The sequence below is a fragment of the Nothoprocta perdicaria genome, unplaced genomic scaffold (assembly GCF_003342845.1).
Source record: "Nothoprocta perdicaria isolate Ctin4 unplaced genomic scaffold, notPer1 scaffold_346, whole genome shotgun sequence".
Classification (NCBI taxonomy): Eukaryota; Metazoa; Chordata; class Aves; order Tinamiformes; family Tinamidae; genus Nothoprocta; species Nothoprocta perdicaria.
The window spans coordinates 15,436-35,206 of record NW_020455584.1 but is presented as its reverse complement, the minus strand read 5'-3'; the positions used below and the strand labels follow the sequence as shown (position 1 = coordinate 35,206).

General features: G+C 38.2%; 1 protein-coding gene across 1 annotated transcript in view; it reads right to left on the bottom strand.

Moving 5' to 3' along the window:
- Positions 1 to 7,658: 7,658 nt before the first annotated feature.
- FUNDC1 (FUN14 domain containing 1) overlaps positions 7,659 to 19,771 on the bottom strand; it is a 12,888-nt gene continuing 775 nt past the window's right edge. Inside the window, exons 2-7 of the mRNA XM_026044011.1 lie at positions 19,118 to 19,181; positions 18,732 to 18,758; positions 18,191 to 18,347; positions 16,288 to 16,363; positions 9,563 to 9,691; positions 7,659 to 8,310 (exon numbers count right to left, since the gene is read on the bottom strand). Coding sequence (XP_025899796.1) covers positions 8,233 to 8,310; positions 9,563 to 9,691; positions 16,288 to 16,363; positions 18,191 to 18,347; positions 18,732 to 18,758; positions 19,118 to 19,181 — 531 coding nt within the window. The 3' untranslated portion in view covers positions 7,659 to 8,232. The remainder of the gene's footprint in view (positions 8,311 to 9,562; positions 9,692 to 16,287; positions 16,364 to 18,190; positions 18,348 to 18,731; positions 18,759 to 19,117; positions 19,182 to 19,771) is intronic.

The following is a 19,771-nucleotide window of genomic DNA, read 5'->3' as shown; positions in this document are numbered from 1 at the left end:
GATATCCCCTTCCAACATGTAAGCAATAAAAGAGCGGCCTTAGAGATGGATAATTCTTAAATTGTCTAACACCACAGTTGTATTGCTTTAAATTACATCAGTTGTGGTTAAGAACAGTATGGACATAGTTATGCAGTGTAACTTATTCAAGCCTGTCTATGTGTGGTGCAGCTTTTCCTGTCTGAGAAGAGAAATACTGCATGCTGGTATAATTTCCCTTTGTATTAGTATAACCATAATCACATGGGGATCTATATCAGTTAAACTAATTAATTAAAAAGTCATATTCCTGTCTAAAATAGATCAATCAATAAAAAAGGTGTGGAGAACAGACCTGAAAAGTTGTGTAAAGGTGTAACATCCAGAGAACTATACGTATTTTTATCCATGGTTATTAAACCTGTGGATGATACTGTATATAGGTCCATTCAGGGATTTATCACGAGTGTAACATTGTCAGGACCTGTTCTCCTATTGACAAGAAAGGACTTACCTTGATAAATCCTACTAATGGAGGTTATTTGCATAAATCCTTTGTACAATGGACTACAAATCATTTATATTATAAACATTTTATCTATGTGTATGTTAAAATAATATTTTTATAGTCACATTGTCACTTTTAAGTGGGTGTAGTCATGACTCACACCTGTCTACAGTTTCTCCTGTAGAAGTGAAGTGAACCTCCAGATGTACAAATACTTGGATTGCTTCTCATTCCTCTTTTGCTTCTCGGATTCCTTCTCAGTTCCCAGTGTAAACTTCATCAACCACTCACCAGTTCTCAATACTCCCATTTCAAGTAAGTTAGCATGACTGCCCCACAAAAGCTTCCCAATATCTTCCACTTCCTTTGGAATCCTTGGATGTGATTTATCACTGCAGTCTGGGGGCTCTGTCAACTTTTAATAGTACTAATTGCCTCATTATCCACTCCAATGCAAGAGTAAAACCTTTTGACATTTTACTTCCTTCCCCGAGGAAAACAAATCCCAGTTCCTGGGATATTACCTTCTGCTGCCTCTGTGATTACTGGGGCGAAGAATTCCTTCAGGCCGTTTGCCTTATCAACCTCATCTGTCACTAACTTTCCATCCCTGTCTCTCAATGCCCATAATCATTTTGTATCTTTTGTTATATTTTGTCTCTTTTTTCTTTTTCTTTTTCTTTTTCTTTTCTTTTTTTTTTATTTTCGGTCATGTTATTTATCACATATTCCATTCCTTATTTTTATCTTTTCTCTTCATATCAGACTCTGAAATACTTATCTTGCTTCAGTTTACTATTTTTTAATTATTTAAGGAGTGTATAGTAAAAAAAAAAAAAAAAAAAGAATAAAAACTATATATTTTTTATGGCTGTTCCATATCTGAGAATTTACTGCAACATCTCCAAGCAAATCACACATGTTCACAAATTCCTGTATGTCACCTACCAAAGGAGCTTTATTTTCTAAGAGCAAATCTAATCTAACAATAACATTTGGCGTGCCTCTAACCATTTCAATGCTGATCTAATCAACCTACATTTAAAATGAAAATCTGGATTTTTTTAAAGAGACTATCAGTTAGATAGTTCTTCCTGTTGTATGTGAAAAGTCAGGATAGCCCAGCCATAGAAGACCCTTTTTCAGGTATGGTCAGAAGCACAGGTCTACAGAGCTAATCCTGGAAGAAAGACTGAGGGCCTGAGTGGGATAGAGAGGCCCACAGAAGTCCTCACAGATCCCCAGGCTTTAGGCCCATGATCAACGTGGCTAGATTTCTCTCATCCCTTTCCAATTTCTCCGTATCGTTCTGGCACTGGGGGACCCAAGGAGAGATGCGCTGCTTCAAGAGCGGTCTCAGCAGTGCTGAGCACAGGCAGGGAGGTCAGAGCTTTCCATACGTGCCCATCAGCCTCCTGCTAAGGTGTCTCAGTGTGAGGTTCACCGTATCTGCACTGAGAATGCATGGAGCAAATTCAACTTGGGATCTACCATAATCCTGGTTATTTACCCGGAGTATTGGGTGCAGTTCTGGGCTCCCCAATAAAAGAGGGATGTGAAGCTTCTAGAGAGGGTCCAGCGTTGAACGACAAAGATGGTTAAGGGACTGGAGCATTTACTGTATGAGGAAAGACTAAGCGACCTGGGCCTGTTTAGCCTGGAGAAGGCTGAGAGGGGATCTGATCAATATGTAAAAGTACCCGAAGAGGGAATGTAGGGAGGAAGGGGCCAAATTCTTCCCAGTAGTGGCCAGTGACAGGACAAGGGGTAATGGGTGTAAGTCGAAACACAGGAAGTTCCATCTGCATGTGAGGAAGAACGTCCTTCCTGTGGGTGACAGAGCCCTGTGGTCCACAGGGTGAGAGAGCCCTGGCCCAGGCTGCCCAGGGAGGCTGTGGAGTCTCCTTCTCTGGAGATCTTCCAAACCCGCCTGGATGCCGCCCTGTGCCCCGTGCTCTGGGTGTCGCTGCTGGAGCAGGGGGTTGGACTGGATGATCTCTAGAGGTCCCTTCCAACCTCAGCCAGTCTGTGATTCTGTGATAACCTCCAAGTCACTTCCAGCACAGCTGCTATTCAGCCACTGAATGCTGAATTGCTGTATATGGATTTACTGTGCTCCACGTAGAGAACTTTGTACTTCTTGTTGACCAACATGAGGTTTGTTGGCACAATCCTCAACTTCCCAAGCTTCCCTTTGAATTTAAGATCTACCATTCCGTGTACCCTTAATTCAGGGTCATCCACACTTTGGGCAAGGGTTTGCATTCTGGACCACCAAGCAGGTTGCTGTTGAAAACACCGAACCAGCGCGGTGCAGTGGAAATGCTCGAGATGCTGCTTGTTGGCACTGCCAGACGTACCCCAAGTCGTGGCCATTGAGCCCGGCACGTTGGGTGATTTTGAGCCTGTGTATGTGCCCAGCTTGCCAGCCCACCCTTCCTCCACTCGCTGCGGAGAACTCTGCTCCGCTTGGGGCTGATGTCAAAAGGTTTCCTGAACCTCAGGCACTGACCTTTCTCCATACAGCCATTCATTTCAGCAGAGAAGGCATGATTTCCCTTTGGAAAGTGGCCTGCCCACCCTTCGTATGTTTGGAATTTCAAACATACTTCATGATTTTTTTCTCACCTAAATAGCTACAGATGAGCAAGTCACTCACCTTCTGTTAGAAAGAACAGGTAAAAATGTCCACTTTGGGGGTCCAACTCAGCCAATCCATTTTAGATGTCAATTTTAGAGCAAGATAAATTTGCCACAGAAATGCCCATTTCCTTCCTCCAATTTAAGCAAAGCATAAGGTAACTAGCTTGACACCCACATGCAGACACCTGAGCTCCACTTCTGTGCCTTTCCTTTCAATCTAATATATTTTGTAGTCCAGGGTTTTCTGATTCTCTACAGACTGCTTAGCGCACTCTAAATCCCCACCCACCCAGAGATTACTACAGCAATATTAAACGAGAAAAAATCAAAATGTGTAGCCATGGTCTCATCAGTTTCCATGTCAGCTCTACCTTTGTTTTCCTTCACAAATCGAGCTGTGCAATTATGCACAGGCTTAGCTTCACTTGTATAAGCAGACCCCCAAAAAGTTCCTGCAGGACCTAGCATGCGGTTCATCTGGCACAAGGAGCTTATAAATCTGTAAGCTAAGCATCATACTCGAAATTATAGAAATAAAAAGTGATTTCTGAATATTTTTAATCTTAAAAATCATACACAGTTGTAAGAGCATTAACGATATAAAATCCCTTATTCGTATTTATTCATCTATTTTCCCAACTGGATTCTGAAACAGTATTTGGCAACACTTGGTTTTTAAACTTTCCTTTTATACCACTGTAGGTTTTTCCCTGTTTACTGGGTTTTTTTTCAGATGTATTTTGGCTTAAGATTTTTGTCTGAGTAACATCTATCAAACCATTTGGAATTGGCTCAGAGCAGAGGACCTGAAACCTGAAAATAAAAATCTGTATATTTGGCTGCAGTAGGAGTTTGTCGACCCTTAAAGAGATGAGAAAATAGCAAATCCTTTATTTCACAATTTATATTTAAAGCAAGGAATACGTTTAACTAAGAATCACACCAGACACATTGGTTCTTAATTCTCTAGGTCCCGTGAGTGCCTATTGGCAAGCTTATGTAGACAGGCTCTTGTTGCAAAGAAAGTTCAAAGCATCTACGGTAGGTGGGAATCGCACGGTTCAATACTCATTAATTTCCTTTGTGGATGTTAACATTTTCTATTAGACATTTTCCAAACGTGCAGTGTGCACACATAGAAATGGTTTTTACAGCTTAAGGCTCTGGGAACAATTGATTTTGGTGGGGGGATTCCACAGTTAAGCCAGAAAAGCCTCGTATCAGGGATTTGATGTATGGCAACAGATTCTCATTCTCAGGTAACATCCCACCAAACGGGCAGTAAAATACCCCGAGTGCAGCTCCCTTTTTCTTTTCTGTTAGAGCAGTCCTGCTTCAAGTAGCCCAGTTAGCTGCTCAGGGATACAGGGATAATTTGAGGAAAACTCTCGAGTTTCTATCCTCGCTCCCATGAAATGTCGAGGTAAATACACAGGGCAGAACACGCCAGCAGGAGAGAGGAGAGTATCTCATGCCAAAACACATTCTGGTGTGGTAGGCAGGGAACTAGTTTGTGAAGTGTGAGAAGTGCTTCAGGAGCAGGAACTTACTGAAAAAGTTGATGTCCGGTTTCCTTGAACTCTCTGTCCCAGCACCAGGAACTGGCAGGGAGTCCAAGGGCTGGGTTGCCTTGCGGGATGCTTTGCTCCTGGGCACTGCTGCACGCTCCTGTACGCTAAATATGCAATGAAACACTCAGAGACACCGGGTTTAAATAACAATATTGCTTCTCCCGCAAAAGAATTCTCTAAACAAAACTCATGTTGTGTGCACCTTCCCTTCTGAGGCAAGGAGACTTACTAGAGACTTACAAAATTTCTAAAACTAAATTATTACATTTCAAAATTTCTTAGAACTAAAGTTCCAAGACTTACCAAATGTGTGGAACATCAGTCTCATGATAGATACACCTGAATCTGCTGTATAACTTTAAACTGCAACATTTCCGTGTTCAGTCTGGCTGCTGAAATAAAAACAGCCTCGTATTGAACCAAATGGTGGTCTCTCAAAATTGAGTAATGAAATCACACTGATTTTGATCAACCGCTCACCTCACTTTAAATGAAAACCTGTTGTCTGATACAGCTTTAACTAAAAAGAAACAATTTCAAAAAATGGATTATCCTAATTAAGAATATACAAAATGAATTGATCAGTTATTAGCAGGCTCTTCCAAAACTCATTTTTCAGTAAACTTTCAGCAGAGCTTTACACTAGGACACATGATTTGTTTTGTGAATCATTTAGCTTAGCATTCAGCTTTCAGAAGTGACTGATAAACAGTTGTTTATCACAGTAGCTGTTTATACAGCAGCATCTTTTCTACCTATACACCATGCATGGGTTCTCCTTCTTAATTGTCATTTTTCCAGAATGGATATAATCTTTCCCAAAGTGATCTGTTATTCACCAGGCTTTGTTGTCATCCTTTCCTCCATTTTCTCAGACTGTATTTACTTTTTTATTTATTTCCAAAGAGAACAAATTTGAAATAATTCCAGAAAGAACCTGTCACGAGAAACAGTATTTCCATTACACTCCATTCTGTTCTTGCTAATCCAAACATGGCTTGCATTCATTTGACCATAAATTTACAGAGCATATAGTTGTATATAGTGATACCAAGGGTCTATTCTGAGCTGGCAGATTTTTGCAAGTTGAGATTTTTGTAAGAAAAGCTTTACTTTGTCTCAGTATTTTGTATTTCTCAGTATTCACCATTCCATCATTTACTCACCCTATCAGTTCAATTTGTATTTTCTTATAGCAAGCCCTATAGTTTAGCAACCAAATGAACAGCATCATCAAAGAACTTGGCAAATTTTGCATTCAGCAATCTCTCTTTTTTTCAGATCTTTAATGCATTACTTAAGGTCAATCCTAATATAATACCCACCCTTTTCATTTATACTCTCCTTACCTTTTCTTTACTCAGCCATTTTTACATCTACCGTAACATTATGCTTCTTTTCCTAATGGCCTTACTATGTGTATTTAGGCTAATCAGTTCATTATGCACTGCCTTAATTAGAATCTAAAATAATGATAATAGAATAGCAGAGTAACTTTTCTTCTGTAGAAACGGCAGAGTAACTTTCCTGTGGAGAAACCGTAGCTTGTGGGCTGTTACAAACCAGGCTGGCTTTGTTTTGTTTTGCTATGAGGTATATTCCTATATATAACGCTGAGGTATATTCCTAGGTCACAGCAGCAGCTTTTTCAGGGAGCACACGACACTAAGGGAAGGCTCTTCCTTACATGCAGGCAGACTCCTGCATACGGTAAACTGCTCGTTTCGGTCTCACAGCCCTCCTGAGCGCCTGAGTTCCTTGCAGAACAACCTGCTGCTTTCAACTCCCTGAACTGCGTGTTTAGCAGCTCTCACCAAAATCCTTTGGCTTCATCTTCTCCAGCAGAAAAGAGCATGGTCAACATCTTCAGAATTCTCTTTGCAGAGAATAGTAGGGCAGAGGGACTTTTTAGCCCTTGAACCTTTTCATGCTTCTTTTCTGCAATCCCAAATGACTAAAGATTTCCCACTTCCAGTAAATCATAGAATCACAGAATGGTTGAGGTTGGAAGGGACCTCTAGAGATCATCTAGTCCAACCTGCCTGCACACACAGGGTCACCCAGAGCACGGGGCACACGGTGGCATCCAGGCGGGTTTGGAAGATCTCCAAAGAAGGAGACTCCACAACCTCCCTGGGCAGCCTGTGCCAGGGCTCTGGCACCTTCACTGTCAAGAGTTTTTTCCTTAAGTTCCTTTGGAGCTTTTGGTGCTTCAATGCAACCGAGCCCCACGGCGCCTGCAGCAGCGACGCAGCAGCAGATGCACGAGGCAGCGAGCCCCGAGGAGGCCCACGTGAGCCACGCTCGCTCCCGCAGCGGCTCCCAGCCAGGCAGGCAGTGGAGAAGGAGGAGGAGAGCGAACAGCCCGTTTCCTCGGGTGGGAGGACTCTGCCTCTAAAGGGTTCACAGGCTTGAGAGGGAGAGGAATACATGAACATTTTGAGATTCCCGGCTTCTTTTGAATCATTTAGTAACGAATGACTAAAATGACCTGAAAAGCTTACTTCAAACCTTTCAGCCTATCCAGAGTGATGCCTCCCAGCTCTCTTAGAACTTGTTTTCTGCTTTGATCTGTCAAAAGGCAGAGGAAGCAAACAGAGCAGATTAAGACCCTTTTTCCTTCCCAGGTTCCAAAGGAAACAGAAATTCTTCCAATAAGCACTAAGCGGAGCTGATCCGTATCCTAGTGCTTCAGAGCTCACACTCTGGACATAAGTCAAACTAAGTAACATTGGCAAAAAGGTCCACTCTGGGCAGAGCAACAATGAGTTAAGCATGACTACCTGTTTGGGAAAAATAACATACATATATGTGTGTGTGTGTGTGTGTGTGTGTGTGTGTGTGTGTGTATTTACTTAGCATACAAACAGCACAAATATCTTGGCAAATATTTCCACTCCATGCCAGTGTGTTAAAAAATAAAGACTCTTATTCCCCAATGTACACAAAAGCCAGACTCAAAGTTGATTTTTGCCTTTAATGAGCTCATGATTCTTCATTACTTAATACTCTGTAAAAAGGTATTACAGATTTATATATTATTGCAGTGATTTCTAAGGAACATGGTCAGCCATGAGGCTAAAATTACAATATCATATACATTATGTAGTCATTGATAGTTTACAATACAGCATGAAGAAAAAACTTTTAAAATAAACATTTGAAAAAAAAAAAAAAAAACCCAGAACATGGAAATGGGATTTCCTTCTTATGATGTGGTCACTTATCTACATTCCAAGACTAACATTTTTAAAATGCTACATCTTGAACGGTCATAGATAAAGAGTCATGGTGAAGGTGAAGCAGTTCTGCCCAGGAACGCGATAACGAGCACACTGCACAGTTTTGGAGCAGCTCCTAGTTTTGCCAAGCTTCGAAAGGCAAAAGGCTAAAATGGACAAGCTTCCCAAGTGCCCGGCTAGTCCGTGCGCGCGGCGCCGCAGGGCCCGGGCAGCCGGCCGCTCCGTGGCAGCGGCTCACGCAGCCGCGCCGCGCGGACGGCAAAGTCACGGCCACGAGGCGCCCGGCGCCTTAAGATGCAAGGCCTAGCAAAAAGCCTCCAACAAAGCCGCTGGACACCACGATGTTCTGTTTGATGAACTCTGTCGACTGAGAAGAAGAAGAAATCATTTGTAAGAAAGCCTGGACCTCCTGCATCTGACCGCGACATTCAATACTTTTTATCGCGGTTGTCTGGAAACGGGACTGCCAAAACAAGAGAGGTAAAAAGCAATGGTTCAAAAACCTGTAAAGTTAGAAGTCTGAGGCAACTGCTGGAGCCAGTGGAGAGGAAACTGACGCTCACACATCTTTAATAATAGAGTTAACACAGGAATTGGCAATACTACACTGTTAATTTCAGAACAGTAATTTAGTTTGCAGCATCTTTCAACTGATGCTTCAGAGTAACAAAGAAACATAGATTATTTTCACAAACTTGTCATCCAGATATGTAATATGTCTATATGAAAAGTATGTAAAAACAGGCCAAGCATTTGACCATCCTTACGTTTTTTTTTAATCATGAAAAGATTGTCCTCAAATGATAGAGCGAAATGGCCTCAGTGACACCTGGAGCAGTATCACAGACTCGCCCTTTTCAAGCTAGCATGGACCTGACAGGTCCTGCAGACACATATTACATTATGTAACTGCCTAAAAACGAAGTAAAAAAATAAGTACAGAATTCTAGTTACAAAAGGAGTGTAGCTTCCTCCAAAAAGAGAGGTCAATCTTTTCTCGTCAAGTGCTTTTGCGGTCAGAAGACGATGGAGATCCAGTTTTCATCTCCGTGTGTTTTAACCACAATACTCAAAACTTTTATCCCGTCATGAGCTTACTAGTTTTCACTGGCCCGTTAAACCTAACTGGCAAAGGCAACTATAATCTAAGCCATGTATCAGCTGTAAAAGTGCAGTAACTTGGAAATCTGAATAAAATAGAAGGTGAACAAAAAGGAGCACAAACTGATAAAACAGTCAATAGTTTGAAGATTTCCATGCAGCTAATTTAAAGCCACATGGTATCATGGTAAATACAACTAACTTTAGATTCATTTTTTTCTGAAAAGAAGATCAGACAGGTCAGGAATATAATCACCCAGAGGCAGAATAAGAAAAATTGCCGCCAAAGACGTAAGCTCATTTTGGAACTTCAGTACAACAAATAGGCAGTGGGCTGTTCTTCAGAAAAATCTAGCTTTTATTAAAATATACAGCCAGCAGACTATCTTTGATGCTCTTCTGCTGTAATCAGAATTATGGCTTCTAGGTTTTGCACTGCACGCTGCAACTAATCATCACCGGCAGCGCAGGGTCATAAACCTTAGCTGGTAGAAAACAGTTTATCAGCTTAGACTTACCTCTTCAATTAGAGTATTGATTTCGGGCGCTGCCTTATTTGCACGTTTTTTAAGCTGTTTTTTTGCTTTGTTTACATCTTTTTCAACTCTTTTCCAGTCAACTTGCACATATCCACTATGACTAGCAATCTAGAAAAATAGAGAGTGTTTAACACAATTGTAGTTAACATCTGAAGAGTCAAAATACAGTATCTTAGTTCTTACTAAATTTCTTAAAACGTATATTAAAATTGGCGCTACAATTCAAGCACTTAAGTCTTCCACAGTTACAGCAATTACAGTTAGAATGAGCAATGACTAAGTTGAGCAAGCTTATTAATTTCATCACTTCTCTATTTTGTATTTGATAGAAGATTTACACATTAAAATATTTATTCCTTAAGTATATGCTACTACTCACAAAAAGTGGAAAGAGGAGAGCCCATTAATAGGACAATTAGGAAAAAAAAAAAGAATAATTTCATTTATCTTTTTTTGGGATCTCAGAATCCTAAATTAGGACAGGACATTCCAGGGTCATCAGAAACTTCCATAGAAATACTGAAAACTATTATCTTGTCTGTTGTAATTTAAACTGACCAACAAATGTAATGTTTGATACAACAGAATTCTCAGATGTTCTACACTGTGCAAAGCCAGTAAGTAGAAAAATAACATGACCTATTTAGAACACAACTCCTGCACTATTCGCAAAATGGGTGTTTTTTGGAGATTACTGATATTCATCTCAACTCAAACTCTCAAATGCTTCAACATCAATGGGACTTTTAGCACGTTTAATCCATCATGCCATCACTTGCCCTCTGTGCTTTCAGAATCAAACCCTAGTAAGACCAGTAAGATATCACGTTATTTGACCCATGTGGTCAGTCTCACCAGTTGCTTTAAAGACAATTTACAGAAGAAACGCACGCTTAAATATTTACAAAATGGGGGCTTATTTAAAAAAAAAAAAAAAAAAAAACAAGGCAATTTACTGCAACTTCAGAAAATGGGTAAAAAATGAACAATTTATTAAAAGGAAAAGATAGCAAAAAATAATAGAGGAACAAAAAACTGTAAGGACAACCAGTAATTTTAATTCCTAGTATAAATATAGGTCACTAGCTTTAGAGTTAAGAATTTTTAATTTAAAAAAAATGGCAAATTCATTTAATTTATGTAAGAACATTCTATGTAAATGGTATACTTGTAAGTAAAATTCATAGCTAATCAAGTTTTGTGGAACAGATCTTTAGTATATACTTTAATAGGTTTGACATTAAAGAAAATATTTCACATCAATGAAAATGAATTTTCATATAGTTCCTTTAGTTAAAAAAAAAAAAGTTAGAGTAGCTATTTTGTTTGGTATCAGTCATACAAAATAAGTAACATATTTCACCATAAATTAGAATTTTATGATCCCTAAAGAAACTAAAAATGAAACAAGTGTTAAATTCTGTCTGAATTTGAAACAGAGTTCCTGAAAGACCAGATGCATGAGAAGTTACATGCCAGGTTCTATCTTTGCACATTTAAAAACAAAATTTGATGGAAAATAAAAACTGCACTGCATAAATGCAAAATTAATTAATTATTATTATTATATAGATAGATATAGATATAGATAAATAATTATTATAAAGATACTTTGCTTCCCACTTCAGGATGCAATACATTTCTTGACCTTCCCTGTCTAATGCAATCCCATTAGTCTATACAGGCACTGGTGGAAGGTGGAGATTGCAAATTAAGGAATTTCTGTGAAGCATGAAAATATGAAGCAAGTTTTAAAGTTTTACTGGTAACATATCCCGGCACTGAATGACCTGCTAGGAGATAAATGTTACATGCCAGAGTAATATTTATTTTATGAATTTAACCTAACACATAAATTTCAAAAAAGCCTGTCTGCTGAACTGAATCTCAAGACAAATCTAAATACAGACATCTGTATCAACTTCAACATACTGTAAAAACAAAGCTTGAAAGTTGTAATAACAAGAAAAATATAATCAAATGAACTTGAAGAGAAACATTTCTCTAAGATCAGTGTAATTTATCAGGAAATGTTTCAGTTGTCTATGTACTAAAAAAATAAAGTGGAAATTTTTAATTAAGCTGTTTAGCCCTCCAATAGCTACAATTTACAGCTGAGACAAAACTCCAGTTTACAGAACAAAGGTCACGCTCTATTTCTCCATGAATTTAATAGTCAAAATCCTACATTCTGCTTTTGAGTTTTTGTGTGCACGTACAAAATAAGCAAGGCAGGAGAATATTTTGAGTATGAAATGCATAATGGAGAAAAAAAAAAACCCTGAAATTCACTGCAGCGAGAGTCAGAACCAATGACACGTCAAGCTTGGCTGCAGTCCCACTAAATACATAACCTCATATGCAAGCACAGGCACCGTCCCACTCAAGTCAAATGTCAGCCTCCAATTTTTATATTTCAATAAAGCAAAACAAAACCTCCTGCTTAAACAGGAAATTGACATAAACAAAAAAACTTAAAAAATCATTAATATTTTTAAGCCTAGCTCCTACGAGAACAGAGATAAACTGGAAAAAACATTCCATTACTGTTTCCATTCTTCTGTATTTTAAAGAGTCATAGAGGTCATTATATATCATATATCCTATTAATAAACTATTTTGGTTCTACAATCTCAATGAACTGTTGAAAATGAATATTAAACCGCAATTAAAAAATGCATGAATGCAGACTATAGAGAATGATACAAATACTTTTAGCAATCAAAGAAAACAGAATCAAAAGGGAAGATCTAAGTCTGCGATTGATACTAGAAAGGCATACAAATACATTGATATTATTAACTAAAACGCAAAAAGCGTACCCAGGAAGAAGGGACTAAAGAGTTTTAATTTCCTCAAAAGCAATTTTTTCCCCCACACTAGAACAGCCCAAACAACACTGAAGTTACATGAGCGCTCCCTGTGCTCAGCTGCTTAAGCACTCACCAGGAACAAGGTATATATTTCCAAGTATTTTCTGGCATTCAAATAAGCTGCAATCTCCACCTCTCTACACCAGCTGCCAAATCAGGATCTCATAAATGTCTAACTTCAATATACAAAGAAGCAGCTAGAAATGATACTTTTGCTGATTTATTTATTTTTAAGAGTTATATTCCAGAGGCTCTATCCTCAGCCACCATATTTGGCACAGTCCCACTGTAACCCATGAAACTACTCTGGTTTACAGAAGAGAACCAATTCCCCCCATACAAAGTAAAAGCCTGCCAGAAGAGGGGAAATTCTTTAAAAGGGGAGCTTCCAACTATTGTTTTTCTGGCTATTCCACTGAAAGTTCCCTCAAAGTCTGCATACATCGGTAAAGTGAGATATTCAACACACACACAAAAAAAAACAACGAAAACAATCCCCCTTTTTTTTCTCTTATTAACTTGTTCTCTCCCCACATCACTGAGATGCCATACCATCACTATGGCTGAGCATCACAGTTGCCAGCAGCCACCTATAAAACAAAACCCACGGATATCTTACTATTTGTTTTGCTTTTTGAATTGTTTATTTTTAAATTCGTAAATAATTTAATGAGTTGAACTGAATCTATCTACAGTATATTAAACGGAATGAGGCAAAATATACTAGTGAAAGCACAAACAGCTACACAAAAAAATATATAATTTTATGATTAAACAACAGTTAGCACAAAATGGAAAAAGCTGCAATTTGTCTGATGCCTGAGGAACAAAAAGCAATGAAAGCATCAGCAGAGATGCAGGAATTTAAAAACAGAGCCAGACTGGGCCCTGATTAGGAACAATTGTTTCAAAGTAATTTGTTATGCCAGGACCACATGGAGTTCACACTTCCCTGCTCTTATGAGATGACTACATTGTGTGCTATGGACTCAAAGCTATACATGGATTTAGGTTAATATTTACTTTGACAAATGAATTAGACTTTCTTTAATGTATTACATGGGCATTGGCCTTACGAAAAACTAAGTCTTTTTCAATAAAAAGTATACTTAGTTAATTGAATCAAGCTATTGAAAAATTTCAGTCCATAAGATAGGATAACAAAATCTTGATTTAGAAAAACAATGAAAATCACGTAACGCATTTTTTATTCTCTTCATACTGAGACCATTTTTACTTTACCTGTATTAAAATTGATTTTTTTTCTAAATATTTATGAAAGTTTGAGATATCTTTTTGCTCCTTGTATAAAGCTTTGACACTTCCAAATACATTGTTCAGTTATTTCTTGAAACAAAGTCACGGCATGATGAAGAAAAATAGGCTTTTTAAATTTCAAGTTTGCAAATGAATGAGCTGTATACATGGTTTGTGCCTTCTATAGTTCTATTTCTTGTTTTAGCAAGTAACTATGATATCAATACTGCAAAAAAGAATACAAATAAAATCTGCAACTTCAGAGAAATTAACAGATAAAAAGAAAGTTCTAGTTCTGCTGCTGAAACGGTTCTCTGCCCACTCAGGGGAAGCATCAAACACGTATTCATCATATTCATGAGGAAATTAAAATCACAACATATGATCTTTAAATGAAAAAATTAAAGACTACAGAAATGTAATTACACTGTACAATTTATGACTCAGCTTTAAAATGCAAAACATTCTGAATTAAAATGAAAGACCACAGCATTTACTTCATTCCCTTTCAGCAGAATCTGATCTTACTCAATTACAGATACAGACAACTCAACCAAAATATGCAACTCATTTTTCCTCTTACATAACACTCCTTTTCAGCTATGCAATAAATGAGATCACCTAAGAAAAGAGATACTCAAAAACACATGGCAACTTATTTTATGTAAAAGAAACCTCCTCAAACTTTACAGCTCAACAAAGAAACTGCGCAAACAACATATTTAAAGCAATTTTTCTTTTCTACTATCTAGAGATCTGTGTTTTAACTTTTCAGTGTCCTGTGCTCAAAGGAACTCCTGAAAGATCTTTCAGGATCTATTATATACTTATATACTCTATTATATACTATTCTGCCTATGCTGATAAATCGTAGGCCACTGCTCTGTGCGCTGTTTGCTGATTTACTAGATCACATTTAGATGAGAATTTTCATTAAAAGAATTTTTAAGGCCATTAGCATGCTCTACAGGAAGACAGATTTTGATCTTTATGTCTCCTAGATGAAAAGCATTTAAATGCTAAAGCATGATGAAGACTTTCAGGACCCATTGGCTAGATATATAAAGATTTAAGTCTTGGTGATTCAGAAATACATGTGCTTAAGAATTCCAGGGTACCCAGTCAAATTGATTCATTTGCTGCACAGTGCATTCTGTCAAAGCTTCCATTTGCATGATCTTAAACAATTTCAAATTCAATATCCTTCTTATATTATCCTTATGTTTAGACACAAGCCCAATAACCTTCCAAGAGGTTTAAAAAGCTCATCAATACACAAAAGAGCAGTAGAAAGAAAATCACTATTCCAAAGCTTCGTATCAAAATGATTCCTCTTTGTCTCTTTACATCAATGCTGCTCTGAATAACTGAGAAATAAATAGGCTTAATACCTGTTGAAAACACCTCAAACCAAACAGTTCGAAGAATCGAATTGCAGCAGTTATGTTTAACAAGGGTTCTGGAGGTCTTAAGAAATTTCTGCAGAGAAGATAATCATGAAAGAAGTAAGAGTACATAAAGCTATGTATTGGGTTTCATTACACAGCAGCACATAGAGGAATTCCACAAAGGGTCCTGATCGATGGTTGGCTCTAAGAGTCATTACTGTCAAGTGAACAAGTAAAAGTGGGACAGATTTTTCAGGAACATCTAGGGCCACATTGACAAGGAGAGAAGAAATACACACATATACATATACGTGCATGTGTGTATGTCTATATATCTCTATATATCTTTAAAACCATCTCAAAAAAGGTGTATTTTTGAAGGAACCTAAGAAGGCACCACTATTTCCTCTAAAACTTGAGGGAAAAAATGACAATTCCACAAACACATTGAAAATGTCAATAAAAGAATTACAAACTACTTGCCAACCTACAGAAAGATACGTAAGATTTTCTTGCACTTAAGTCTCTTAGCTTAATCTAATTTGAGAGCTTCGGGGAAATGTGTACTCCCCCTAATCACGCTATTTGATTGAAAAATGTAGATGATCACATTAGAGACAGCATCGCCAAATTTTAGCATTGAAATTCTGTTGAACGGATGAATGCAATGAAGGTAGCAGCCAGCAAAGGCTCAGAGGCTCAATTGATACAACCAGTAAACAAAGCACAGGGAGGAAGAGGAAGAGTGTGGTTTCAAAATGGGCCCAATGTAAGTCTTCCAAGCAACAGTCAAAGTGTATTTCTCTTAAGGCGCTGATAAAATTCTCAAACTATTTATGATAAAAGCTGATTAAATACTTTGCTCTAACTACAGATTTACAGGCAGTGCCTCTATTCTGGCAATATCAAACTAACATATAGTATCTGAGTTTCTGCACACAACTTTCTCTTGGCTTATTACAAACTACTTAATACATCTGAGTAGATTGTGATTTACTGCTGAGTTTTGGAAGTGTCTCTTTTGCACATTGTATTTCAGCTGAAATTGAAGGTTTTGCCTGATAACACTACAAAGATCAAATATATAGGAAGCCTTCCTACTTTAGTTTTACTCAGCAGCTGAGTTTTTCCCTACTGTGTAAATAAGCAACATTTTTCAACTTATAAAGTGTGAAATTCTACATACTTGAAGCAGAAGAAAGCCACCACCTACTGCAGTTGCTGCAAGCTTTCCGACTTTCTGGAACAAAAATCCCGCACACCTTAGGAGAACAAAACAAACAAAAAACCCAGTCCAGTGAAGTTGTCTCCTGAACAATGTCACACACCAGAATCCCCAATGACAACTATTACTACTAAGTTTTTGACTTAATAAGCTTTTCTTATCTAAAATTTTTAATCATTAATACAAACAATCTTTAAGAAATAATCTCTAAAGTAAAATGACAGGAATAAGGGTTAACAGTTCATGCCTATAATGATGGTTCCTCTAAAATCAGTGTGCAGGCTCCAGGCTCTGCCTATACATAAGAGCAATACGCTGTTACTAAATATATCAGCATCTTAATATAAGACACACAATATAATAATATAAAATGCTAATGTAATTGTAACTATTCCTAAGTGGAAGGGGAATGTCTTATACCATCATTTTTAAACTATACTATTGATAGTTTTCAGGTAAAAAGACGTTGCATCCCTAATGAAAGGGGATCCCTCTGTTTGCAGACATGGCCTTGGTCTATTTTTAACAGAAGGCAACTATGAATTTACTTTCTTATCAGTAGTCCTTCAGCATTCCCACATTAAGTAGAGGATAGCACAGACACTGGTATCACAGCATAGTCTGGGCAGGATGGGACCTCAGGGACTCATCTGGTCCAGCCTCTTGCCCAAAACAGGGCCAATTTCAAAGTTAGATCTGACCTCTTAGCTAAAATAATGTGGCTCAGGATACTATACAGGCAAGCGTTCAGTATCCACAGGGATGACAGTTCAGTCATGTCTCTGGGCAACTGTTTTGGTGTCTGACCACACATACACACACAAACACACACACACAATAATGTTTTTTCTTCCTGCATAGGAACAGTGATATAAATAAAACACATACAGTTATAGAAATATAGCGTTTCTAGATGTTTCAATAAGCCACTTTCAGGGATGGCAGATTCCCATTTATTTTTCAGTAGAGGTTTCTGAGTTTATGTATATGCCTCCAACCTTCTAAAAATAATTTTAAAGGCTATGAGAACAAGTACAAATCAGACTGTAAGGTGATTTGCAGTCTCCAAAGTTGTACTGAAGCAGTACCTGGCAGTTTCACTTTTGTTCTGTTTTACATTCTACTTCTTGCATAATGTTATTTTAAATGGTGCACTACTATAATATTTTGGGGTTTTTTCCATTGAACTCAAAATTTTAGAAAAAGCAGAATACACAAATTCCAATTAAATACCTGCAACTTGATAAAACTTAGAAGACTGTGGCCATACTTCACAATTTAAGTTGTCATTTTTTCTGTCTACCTACCACCACAAATTGCTGGGGTAACTCTCTTCAGCCAAGGGGAGGGCAGAGAGTTAAGGTGCTCAAAATTGCTCCACTTTAAGTAAGAGAAACAAAGTGTCTCTATAAAATGGTCTCTGAATTAAAAGCGTATTCTGACACATACTTTCTTTTATTCACTTCGAAAAAACACGTCTGTAAAATACATTCTAGCCATAATAGCATAATTAGGTCTTCAAAACTATACTAATAAGAAAATATAATTTTTTGTATGGAAAAGCATATACACTGTTTCTATTTATTTCTCGATTTTTTTTTTATTATTTTGATACTTTGCACAATAACTGGTAGAAGTTCTCCTTGATAACGGGCATGTTTTACCAATACTGCAAAAGCCTTGGGAATGGTAAATCAGCATGATGAGTTAAGAAACCATTCATGCACAAATAGTCGTGTTCAATGAAAAAGGAAATACTATTAAAGAAGTGAAAAATGCATTTATGTTTCAAATAGCCTTGGAAAGAGACCTTTACACAACAGTGAAATATCTAGCGTAACTATGAAAAGTGATGTTCTCTCACCAGCCAGTCACTCCGCCCATTACAATCTGTGTAGCTACAGAATATTTTTCTACAATTGGTCCTGAATTCCGGCCAAATACACGATTCCACCAGTGGTGACGTCTGGCATATTGTGTTAAATCCAGTACTTCATATGAATCATCATCACTTTCATGATCTTAAAAAGAAAAAGGGAAAGAAAAGTCAGTTACGCAGTAAACAGCCTATGTTTAACAACAACAGAAAAAAAATAGCAGATTATCAAAACCATATTTGGAACTGGCTGCCCAATACAATGACTTAAATTGCATCACATGGTCCAGCAGCTAGATACACAAACAAACATATTAAATTTTATGCCATGAGATATTACAGTCATAACACGAAGAAAGAGAAGCCTGCAGGGAAGGTATAATCTACAAAATCCCTAAGTGTTATGGAAAAGATCCTAAGTCTCCAAGTACAGCAATTAAGAGGTATCAAATGAAGCTAGTACGTAGCCAGTTCAAAAAAAAAACAAAGTTTCTTTCTTTTCTCCCCACCCAGAGAAATCCTGGTTAACCTGCAGAAGTGCTTGCTGCAGGATACTCTGGATATCAGTAACTGATGTAGACTCCAATTAAAAAGGAAATAGGGAGAAATTAAAAGGAAAAATAAACAAGCCACCTAAAGCTACTAAACACAAGGGTAACAACTGCAGCTAGGGAGTTTCTGAGCTGGAAGGAAAAAAAAAAAAAAAAAAAAAAAAAAAAAAAAAAAAGGCATTAGAAACGTTCTGAGGAAGCACCACTACTTGCTTACCCTGTAATCTCTCTTAGCTCATCCTGCAGCTGATGGCTGTCAAGACAGGATGTCGCGCTTTGAAACTCTACGGTTGCTCTTGTGGTCTTAAGCAACATGAAACAAGTCCAACTTAAGAGAAAGAACATGCACCTTTTCTATACAAACCAAGGCTTAGAAATATTGTAAAGGCTGGGGATATAAAAAATTCATTGTGATTTCTTTGAACTTCCTAAAAGTTGGGATAAAAGGATAGACATTGCAAAACATACATACGTAGATGTAAATACTGCCATTTTATTACCACCTCAGCGTCCTTTGGTACTAAAACCTAAATTCTCCAAACAGCAACACCCGTAATTCTGTGAAACTGGTTTTGTTCTTTCTTACCTACTCTAGGCTACTGGGGCAATCGCCTTCTTCAAGAACACAAAACTGTGATGCTTTGTTAGTTCTGTCCCTAAACTACTATAAATGAACCCAAAACTCGTACTAGCACATTATGTTGTGAGAGTAGCAGTAACACCTAAGCATTTTCTACAGAGATGTGGCCCCGTTTTCCTTGTACGACACCGTGACGCTTACCCACGGTGCTGCTATACCTGCACTCGCACAAAGAAAGGGTCTCACGGGGCCTATACAACACACGCCCGTCTGTTACATGCAGCCTGCCCGTGTTATATACGCACGTTAAAGCCGCGGAGGGGCGGGCGGCCGCGGAGGGAGGGGCGGGCGGCCGGGGAAGCCGCTGCGGCCTCCGCAGGGAACCCCGCACGTCCTGCCGCCACCTCCCGCGCCTCGCCCGGCCTGGGGGGCGGCCCG